The 10,644-nt window shown below is 37.1% G+C and overlaps 1 protein-coding gene across 4 annotated transcripts in view; it reads right to left on the bottom strand.

Moving 5' to 3' along the window:
- Nucleotides 1-2,324: 2,324 nt before the first annotated feature.
- The window catches only part of Drak (Death-associated protein kinase related), a 64,381-nt gene continuing 56,061 nt past the window's right edge, over nucleotides 2,325-10,644 (bottom strand). For 3 of the 4 annotated variants that reach the window (XM_017610474.1, XM_017610473.1, XM_017610475.1), the window contains exons 3-6: nucleotides 7,500-7,712; nucleotides 7,255-7,430; nucleotides 6,523-6,841; nucleotides 2,978-5,167 (exon numbers count right to left, since the gene is read on the bottom strand). In XM_017610474.1, the coding sequence (XP_017465963.1) occupies nucleotides 3,199-5,167; nucleotides 6,523-6,841; nucleotides 7,255-7,430; nucleotides 7,500-7,712 (2,677 nt within the window). In that variant the 3' untranslated portion in view covers nucleotides 2,978-3,198. The other variant, XM_017610472.1, reaches the window with a different exon arrangement.

Raw genomic sequence — 10,644 nt, 5'->3', positions numbered from 1 at the left:
AAATTGCCAAAAATCAACGCGATTTTCTAGCCACTTAAAACTTAGACTTCATTCTCTTAAATTTTAATGGGCTATAAAACTGCATACCGCAAAATTCTAAAAAATCCGATTAAAAAGTTTAAATATGAATTTATATGGTTTTTGTTAGATAATGAGCTATAATTTTATAAAAAATAATAAATATTAAATAAATAAAATAAAAAAATTCAACCATTTTATTTAGCTAACACTTCTACAATTTTTTCAAATTATTGTTGCTTTTCCAGAAAAAACGGCCTCAAGCTCAATAAAAATATTTGAATATAATTGTTATAAGGAAAAAAGGATAAATTTGTTAAAATGTCGTGTCCCTATTTATTTTTGCACCACTATAAGAAGATATTCGACCAATTGACTATAGAATTATGGTTTCCATAGACATACATAGATAATGTTGCTTCAATAATAAGTCATTTCTTAAGATTCGTCAAAATTCTCTCTCGGAGCACAAATACTTTAAATTCAAGCTTAAAGAGAAATTGTTTTCGAGAACGAGTTCAGCTGAATAAACATTTTCCAAACAACCCCAAGTGCTTAAAAGTGTTAAAATCAAGTGTGTTAAATTAAAGTTAAAATCATACCACCTTGTCGAAACCAAAAATTGCAACAGAAATAAAAACGAACAATATTTGTTTATAATGCATTACCAAATATGATGGATTTATTTTATTCGTTTATGTGTTGTGTTGACAGAAAGTAGCCACATAGAATTTTTTTATAACTATTAATTCAATTTCAGTTATTATCAATTATCATAACTCATTTAATTAGTAACTATTTGTCTACGATCGGCATATACTTAACAACAGCATTCGCATTTGTATGGATGTAGTTATTTAATTGAAGAATGCCGGTTTTAACTAAAAGTAAAAGTAGCTAAAGCTGTACATACATATGTACATATATAATTTCCTTTTAAATTTGTTTGCTTACCGAGTTTTATCATTTCTGCGATTGTTCAGAAAAAAGTTTGTAGAAGAAATGGTTATCGAACAAAAGAAAAAAAAGCAATCAATAATTAGATAGAAAATGAAGTGAACCGCCTAAATCTCAGCTGCTTGGCAGAGCAGCGCAGCATAAGAAGACAGCCACGGCAGCGACACCAACAATTTGAAGCCCTAACAGCCAGTATAACCACTACTACAAGTATACACTTTTATATTTATTAACTAATTTACTAAGGCTCTTTCCTTTAATAAGAGCAGCAGCGCATGCTAGCAAAAGCGCGAAAGCCACTGCTTTGCCATGCGCATTTCTTCAAATATTTANAGTATACACTTTTATATTTATTAACTAATTTACTAAGGCTCTTTCCTTTATTAGCAAAAACGCAAAATCCACTGCTTTGCCATGCGCATTTCTTCAAATATTTAATTTAGTTTTCTTTATTTATATAAAAACTAGAATATTGGGCATTTCTTTGCTGCAATTCACAACTTTAGCTTTAACTTCCAACAGTAATAGAAATATTACTTTTCACCATAAAATTTTTTATTCTATGCAAATTAATTGTGTTTTGGATATGCGGAATAATATTTATTATAAAATAAAGGTTTCACAAAAATAAACCGACTTAGAGACTACAGCATTTTTTTTTTTTAATTATAAAAAATCGTAATCATAACGTAAATCAACTAAATAAATTAAATAATAGAGAAGTAGCTGAACGTTCGTGTATGTGTGTGTGTGTGTGAATGGCTGAGAGGTTTTTTCTGAACATTTTTCAGTAAAAAAGTAGAAGGGCATACATACTGCAAGCAGCTGAATGCGTACGAATTAAGCGGACGCTTTTGAATACAAACAGAGTAATAGCGCTGTTTATAAAAAAATAAACAGAATTGGACAAAACACTCATTGAAGAACCGCTATGCTTTAAATCTTTGTTGGGAATAATGCATTCATACAAGTACATAGAAAGTCTTGTGCAACTGCCATATGTCATTCAATCATCCACCATTGACCTAATTCAGATATCAACTTATCAATTTTATNTACAAGTACATAGAAAGTCTTGTGCAACTGCCATATGTCATTCAATCATCATCCACCATTGACCTAATTCAGATATCAACTTATCAATTTTACGCTACCAGTTTCGCAACTATTTCGTATCAATATAGTTTTTTGTTTTCATATTAAATAACTGTAAAGTTATAACACCTAACTAAATTAAGCTGCGTGCTACAAATTTCACGCACCGATTTACAGCGGCTTCTACTACGCTAAAGCGCGCATGCGTGTGCTGTGGTCATTTGGCATCAGCATCGGCCACTTGTGTGTGTCTACGTCAGAGGAGTTTAGAACGCATATTTTGCAACAATACTTATATTTATAAATATATTTTAGTTTAATCACTTTTTAAGCATTACTTTAACAAGACAGATTAAGTTTAAGAAAAAATAGTGGGCGGGAAAATATGCGCTCATATCTCCTTAATTGCGCACGCACACACAACGCCTCAACCACCTGTTGCTGTTGCCACCAAGCAGCCAAGCTGCATAGCTACCTAAATATCTGCAAGATTTTAGTTTATGCTCGCTCGCCAGCCGCTTACACAGCATCCACGCAATACTACATACAACATAGAAATCGATTGAAGAAATTTCTGGCATTCCTGCGCGCACGGTTGGCCCTTAGCTAACAAATAATACCCTGATCCAAGCTTAAATTGTTGCCTGCAGCACTCTTCGCCGCCACATGCATGTGATGGTGGTGGTGGTGGTGATGATGGGGATGGGGTTGGGAGTGTGGGTGATGATGTACGCCATTGACGTTATGATGATGATGATTATGAAGGTGTTGCTGCTGCTGATGGTTGCCAAGCAATAAAGCAGCAGTAGTAGTGGTGGATGTCGTCGAGGAGTTGCTGCCATTCACGATGGCTGTTGCTGTTGCTGTAGCAGTGGTAGTGGCGTTAGTGTTGCTGTTGCTNGAAAATATGCGCTCATATCTCCTTAATTGCGCACGCACACACAACGCCTCAACCACCTGTTGCTGTTGCCACCAAGCAGCCAAGCTGCATAGCTACCTAAATATCTGCAAGATTTTAGTTTACGCTCGCTCGCCAGCCGCTTACACAGCATCCACGCAATACTACATACAACATAGAAATCGATTGAAGAAATTTCTGGCATTCCTGCGCGCACGGTTGGCCCTTAGCTAACAAATAATACCCTGATCCAAGCTTAAATTGTTGCCTGCAGCACTCTTCGCCGCCACATGCATGTGATGGTGGTGGTGGTGGTGATGATGGGGATGGGGTTGGGAGTGTGGGTGATGATGTACGCCATTGACGTTATGATGATGATGATTATGAAGGTGTTGCTGCTGCTGATGGTTGCCAAGCAATAAAGCAGCAGTAGTAGTGGTGGATGTCGTCGAGGAGTTGCTGCCATTCACGATGGCTGTTGCTGTTGCTGTAGCAGTGGTAGTGGCGTTAGTGTTGCTGTTGCTCATTTTATTACTCTTATTAGCGGCAATGTTGTTACTAGCTTTATTGGTGCTGTTGCCATTGCATGCCTTGGTATGTTTGCCCCCTGCGCCATCCATAGAATGCCTGCATCCGTTGGCGGCGGTGCCGTTCATTGACGCCGTCGTCGCTGGCGTCTTGCTGCCACCGTAGCTGATACAAAGCACGCAAGTCGATTTGTAGCTGGTTGGCATACTGCCACAGCGGGTATGCGCCACTGTTACATGTTTTACAGTCGTTGTGGGTTCAGAGGCGCGTCGACCGTTGGTTATGGCGCTGCCAATTCCACTCTTATCAACATATTTTCTCATCGAATCCGATTTCTTTGCGATGCCGTTGCTCATTGGCGAAGACTTCTTGCTGCTGTTACTGTCACTGCTGGCGCCGTTCATTTGTGGTGATGTTGTATTGGCATGTTGCGGTTGCTGATTGGTTGATTGTGCCTCTTTAAGATGTGTCAATGCGTGCTTTTCCAAACTGCTCGGACTTGTGTTGCCACCTTCCAGTTGAAACTTTTTCACTAGCGCTTTCACAGAGGTGGGCGATGCCTCGGCGTTGGGTGCCTTACGTATTACTTTCGGGGTTGTAGGTGCGTCCGGGAAGAGGCAGTGTGTTGCTGTTGTGGTACTTATGTATTTCTCGTTATTAGCATTATTGCTATTCACGTTAATTTGGCTACTGTTGCCACCATAGCCACCGCTGGGCAGTGTAAATGTGGCCACCACATTGGCGGCTGCTGCAACTGCCCCCGCTGTCGTCGTTGAAGTGCCCACATCACTGCCTGCAATCATTATTGTTGCTGTTGATGTGGCCGAAAGTGGCTTCTTCACCACGACACTCCCAATACCAGCTGTTGCCGGCGTAATTTTCTTGGTGGCCAAATATGTGTTCTCTTTATTGGAATCTGAAGACGATTGCCGGCGTGCAGGTATCTGTAGGTGTTGTTGATGTGGCTTCTGCAACTGCTGCTGCGGTTGTTGGTGGTGCTGATATTGGCGGTGCTGAAGGCTGCTATTGTACTGTAGCGGTATAGTTGTGGCACGCATTGCTTGCACCGTAACGATGGCGGTTGTTCTTTGTGTCGTTGTTGTTGTACTCCCGTTTGAAACAGATTTTGTGCCATTAGAGTATCTACCAGCAGAACCAGCATTCGTGGTACTGTTGAAGCGCGCGCCGTTGCTTGTTGAATTGGCATTGCTGGCACTGCGTCCATTATATTTGCCATATCCATTGCTGCTGTTGCTGTTTTTGTATGTTGCTTGGCCATTCGTGATAACTGCAGGCGCAGGCTTGGATGGCTGAGCTTCCTCCTCCACTTCCTCCGTGTCGGATGATTCCATTTTGCTGCCGTTTGTACCATTTAATTGGTCAGCATCAATGCTTATGTTGACTTGTTCATCTTCACCGTCATCATGTGACATTTCGTTTTCATTCTCTACTTCATCCGCTCCCACTTCATCCTCATCCTCCTCCTCGTCCTCGTCCACCTCCTCCTCATCGTCGTCGTCGCAGACGTCATCTTCATCTTCATCATCGGCTGCAGCTGTTGCTGAGTCGACTGTCGTTGGTTTGGTGATGTCTGTGAGGATTTGTCTATCGATGGAGCATTCGTCTTTCAACCAAATGTGCTCGAGACATCCTGCAGCGGTCATGCGATCACTGTAAAGTAAAGGAGAATAGAAATTAACGAAGAAAGTGATGGTGCGAAATATGCAGGAACATTTTTTACGACTACTATGGAAAATAATTTTAACTGGCTGTTGCTGTTTATACATTTTCCTTGATATTTTTATTGGTACTATCGCAGGGACGTCATGTTAATAGTATGTAGTGAAAAAGCAATGGTTTGAATTTTGGAAAGTTATCTGCTTAGTCTTAAAACACCATACTCATATCTAATGCCGTAGTCTGCCTTTTTCATTATTTTCATGAGCGACAAAAGCTAAGCAAGTATACCGTAGTACTTTTAAAAAGGCGTCCACATGAATGAAACAGAGTCCATATAGGACAAAATTTGTGAGAAATAACAACGAGAGAAAAAATTGTAAACTGTCATTATTGAAGACGTTATGCACAAAAAATCACGTGCATGGAAAATTTAGATATTAACTTGGAAATTTATTTTCTATTTGGTCAAACTAACTAAACGATCGATCAAAAAATATGACCGTCGCGTGAGTAATGAACTCGATCTGAAAGCCTCAAATAATCTATGTTATATTAGGATGCATCATAAAAAAAAAGTTACGGTTTTCCACCGGAATTATAAAATTTATTATATTTTAAGACTTCCGCCAAAAAAATTTCGAAAAAAAAATTAAAATTTACGTAAGCTAGACCGACTATAAAATACCTCAAAATATCACATTATTTTAATTCCGTTGATAAAATATTTAAACATTTTTATGCAGACATCTTAACCTTAAGCTCTTCTGTCGTCTGAGGTGATGTTATATAAAAAATATTTCGAAAAACGAATATTTCACGGTGCCAAACTTCAAAATATCTGGCAAGAGATGTTATTTTCCTAACTGTTGAAAACCGGTTTAGCATACATTTCGGCACTTAAAAGCATGCAACTATCAACCGATGTTCAGTCTTGAGCCAATGGTTGCTTTATAAAATAGTATCTTAAAAAATCGCCTATATTGAAAAAAGGCGAAAAAGAGAGGGATTATTGTGTTTGCTGGACGAATACGCACAGATTTCTAAAATTTTATAAATTGATATATGCACCCTTCGAAAGGCCTAAGTTTTTTCTTTCTTAAACCGGTGAGAAACTGAAAATCAGTTATATGTATATATATATATATATGTTATATATAAAAATTCGTTTCTGCTTTAAAATACGTCAAACTCACGTAAATCTTAATATTTTTTCCGAAATATTTCGGCGGCAAGGCTTATAATAAATTTAATATTTCCGATGGAAAAACATATTTTTTTTTGTATGTAGAGTGATGCACCCTAATGTATTTCTACTTCTACTCTTACTTAAACTCTAATCAACTTACTTTGGCTTTATTCGCAAGGCGCGACGTATGAAATCAATTGCCACAGCGGACACTCCGCCAAACAGTTTGTCCGGAAATGTCAGTGCACATTGCGATATGTTGAGGAACGTTTCCTGTTTTGTTTCGCCACCGAAAGGCGAAAAACCGGACAGTAGCACATACGCCAATACGCCCACCGACCAAATGTCTGTCAACAATGAGAGCGGTTCGTATTGCAATACCTCGGGGGCAACATAATCCGGTGTGCCGACAATCTCACGCACATTTGTGCCTTCGGCAACGACACGAGAGATGCCAAAATCGCACAGTTTTAAACCATCTGTAATATAGCAAAAGGAGGAAGCACAAAATAGTATAAATTTCGTTTACTTGTAAAAAAATTTGTATGCTCGATATACAGTTGCCCACAAAATAATAGGAGTGCGGTATATTGAAAGGTTTTTCTTTTGCTTACTTTGATTAATTTTTTATAAGTATAGCCATTATCTAACAAAAACCAGAAATCCAAATTTGAATTTTTTTGCAAAATATATAAAATTTCGCCAAAATTTCAAACTTTTTTATCCAGAATCAACGGTTTTTGTTGCCTAAAATTTTTCAATTTGTTGAATTTTTATACTTAAAAGAGATAAAAAAAAACTAATAAAGATCAAACAAACAAATTAAAACTAGTTAAGTAATATCACACTCCTATTATTTTGTGGACAACTGTATGTATGCAGATATACTCACCTTCAATGCGCTCACCAGTGAGCAATATATTTTGTGGCTTCAGGTCGAGATGTGCAATCGAACGTTTGTGCAAAAATTGTAATGCTTTAAGTACTTCACGCATGCAATAGCGGGCATGTGCCTCACTGAGGCATTCCTCATTGTCTAGAAATGTTTGTAGTTCACCACCGGTTGCTCTAGAAAAATTGAATTTGTATTGGAATTGGGTTTTTTTTTAATATTTTTTCATTGACTCGTCCACTTACAGTTCCAGCAGCAACGCCGTATCGGAGCGTGACTCGTGCACCGCATTTAATTTGACAATGTTGTCGGCGCCATCGCATAGCATTAGCACAGCGATCTCATGTTTGATCTCCTTATCTGAGGATTGAGCGCGTCGGCGTCGTTTTAGAAATTTGGCAGCAAAATGTACACCAGAATTTTTGTGTATAGCGCGACGTACAGCAGCGAATTTGCCTCTGCAAAAGAAATAAACAAGAAAAAAAATTATAGAAAAATATATAGCATGTGTCTACATACAGTCAGTCAATAAAGTTTAGGTACAGCGAATTTTTTACAATACGGGCAACTATTTTTTAAATATTTCATTTTTCGCAAATTTTTTATAAAAATATGGTTAATTCTACAACAAAAACCCCAAAAAGAAAAGTTCCAAACCTTGTGCAAAATTAAAGAAAATTCTGCAAAATTTCATTCAAATATTGCACTTTTTATTTACGCCCTCTAGAAAAAATTTGTGTATGCAGTTTTTTAGCCCATTCAATTTTAGTATAATAAAGTGCAAGTTTGTGGTGGCTAGGACTTACCATTGATTTTTAGGAATTTGTTTTTGTTGAAGGTGTCGCTCATTTTCTCCATATAAAATAATGTTTGATAATTTTTTTATATGGAAAAAATGTGCGACACCTTCAACAAAAAAATTTCCCAAAAAGCAATGGTAAGTGCTAGCTTCCTCATACTCATCATCAAAAAAAAAAACAAAATTTAATCTCACAAAACCTTGATTTTCCCCACTTTACAAATATAACAAGTTACTCTGTTCTGTGCTATAGCATGAGATTTGGAGTTCATACCAACATAGGCGCATGTACACATACATATGTACATACATAAAAACATGCGTGCTTACTTTTATAACGGTCTGGGGGCGCGCATGACGAATAACAGAAGTCACCAGACAGCATAGTCCAGTTTTGGATGGGCTGGCTCAGTACTCAGACACAACAAACAGGCACATTTCATTTTGCCGGACGATTTGGTTAAATGTCAATGCTTGCATTTATAAGTGGAGTTTTTTTCTTAATGGTGGCGTTAGGCTGTAGCATAAATGGTGGCATAAATTGTAGAGTTTATTGTAGAGGTGTGAAAGGCGGACGGACATTTTTCACGTTTTTTTGTCGTGCGTACACTTACAGCATTAAGTAGTAGTTTGTGATGATAGTAATAAGAACAATAACAACAACATGCCCGTGAAACTTGTAAGCATGACGCATAATAATGTGCAACGCAACGCAACGCAAAGCAACACAATGCAATTGTCACAGCGACGTTGATGAAACAATAAAATTAAAAACACCAGTCGAACTTATTGTGTTGTAGACAAAGTGCTAGGTGTTCGTGCCAATAATAAAAGCCAGAGCAACGACTAGCTTCCGGCACTATACGAATAGTAAAAAACGTTTTTAGTTGGTATACTATAAAATACTAGATTAATGTTTGAAAACGTGGTATAAGTGTAAAATATGTACATTCCTCAGACTGAAAAACAAAATTATGGGGATCGATAAAGGTCCTAGTGCTGACCATAAATGTATATTTTTTTTTTTGAGGGGGAAATAATAACTGGTGTTATTGAAGGTCAAAGTACACAGTTTTCAATTTCTTTTAATTAAAAAAACAAAAAAAAAAACTCCTTTATTATTTATTATTATGTATTAACAAAGTGTAAGTTTTAAGTTGCCTAAAAATCGCGTTAATTTTTGGCAATTTTTTCTACGCATTTTCTTTCATACAAAGTAAGTTCGACAATTTTTTATAAAAAATATATTAAATATTAAACAAACCTTGAATAAAGAAAGTTAAGAAATTCATTTTTTGATTAAAAAAATTGTGTTATAATCAGCATAAATTCCACTATACAGTCCACTATTTTTTCCAAATCACTCTGGCTCAACTCCAAATTTTTACAACTAAGTAATTTTTTTTCAGGTGCAAATGTTAATGGACCAAACTACTGTACTAACAACTTGTCACGCAGTTAGTGTTATCAGCAACGTGGTGACGAGTCATCGTTAAGTACCCTAGTGGTACACAATAATTGTGTGCGTTTCTAAATAAAATAAATAAAAAATAAAATAATTATGGAACATTTCTCCAGGTAAGGCCACAAAACTAGCACCATAGAAGCCTGGACGAGCCGCTAATTAGAAATTTTAGTAAGTCCCAACGTACATGTAATAAGCACAAACAAGCAAGATATAGTACAGTTTTTTGTGGTTAGCTACGAGGGCGCATCAATAAGCCCGTGACTTTTTAAATTATAATTATAATATTTTTAGTTTAAAAACGATTTATTCTTCAACATACGTAGTATGCACATAGTTAACCTTAAAACAATTCATCCAGGATTTACATATACACCCATATTGCGAGAGTCGACTGCTAGTAGATAAACGACTATTATTCGATTATCGCTTTTCTACGTTATTGTGGATGTCGATATCTCGTTCAAAATAAGCGACTGTGAATATTTTAAGTCGCTCATCCTTCTACAACTGTTTGTTCATTTATTGAACGAGAAAACGGCATTGGTAATACCATGGATAGTCTATAATCGACTAAAAGTCGTTTATCTACTACTAGTCGACACTCGCAATAGGGGTGATAGTGTTAAGAACACGCTTTCTTAGGCTCAAAATGTAATTAATTACCCTTGTATGTAACACACGTAACGTATATTACGAAAGGAGGCAGTCATGTACCTCTAAGCATAATTAATGTCTTGTGCTGCGTATCCCTAATTGCTAATATCCTTAGTTGTATAAATATAGAATTTCATGTCATTAACATCATTAGTAATTGAGCCGTAAATATCCTCAGTTGTCATGAAATCTCTCAAAAAGAAGAACAAAACGCCGAAGGAAATATCTGATGAGATGTCTCCGTGTATGGGAAGTCGGAACCTTCATTTACCACCATCAAAAGTTGGAGCCGAGAAATCAAGCATGGCAGGGAGTCGTTGGAAGGTGCCCCAGGTTTTTTTAATTTTGTTCCTCGACTATCTTCCTAAAAAACTACAATGTGGCTATTATGCCACATTGTCGACAAAAGTGGTCAAGTGGTTGTCGAGAAGCAGAGAGGCCAACCCGCGCACACTGCGTGCCCTGGCCA

This window comes from Rhagoletis zephyria, unplaced genomic scaffold, assembly GCF_001687245.7.
Source record: "Rhagoletis zephyria isolate East Lansing unplaced genomic scaffold, Rhagoletis_zephyria_1.1 Rzeph_scaffold_00317, whole genome shotgun sequence".
NCBI classification, from domain to species: Eukaryota; Metazoa; Arthropoda; class Insecta; order Diptera; family Tephritidae; genus Rhagoletis; species Rhagoletis zephyria.
The sequence above is the reverse complement of the archived record's forward strand: the minus strand, read 5'-3'. Positions and strand labels throughout refer to the sequence as shown.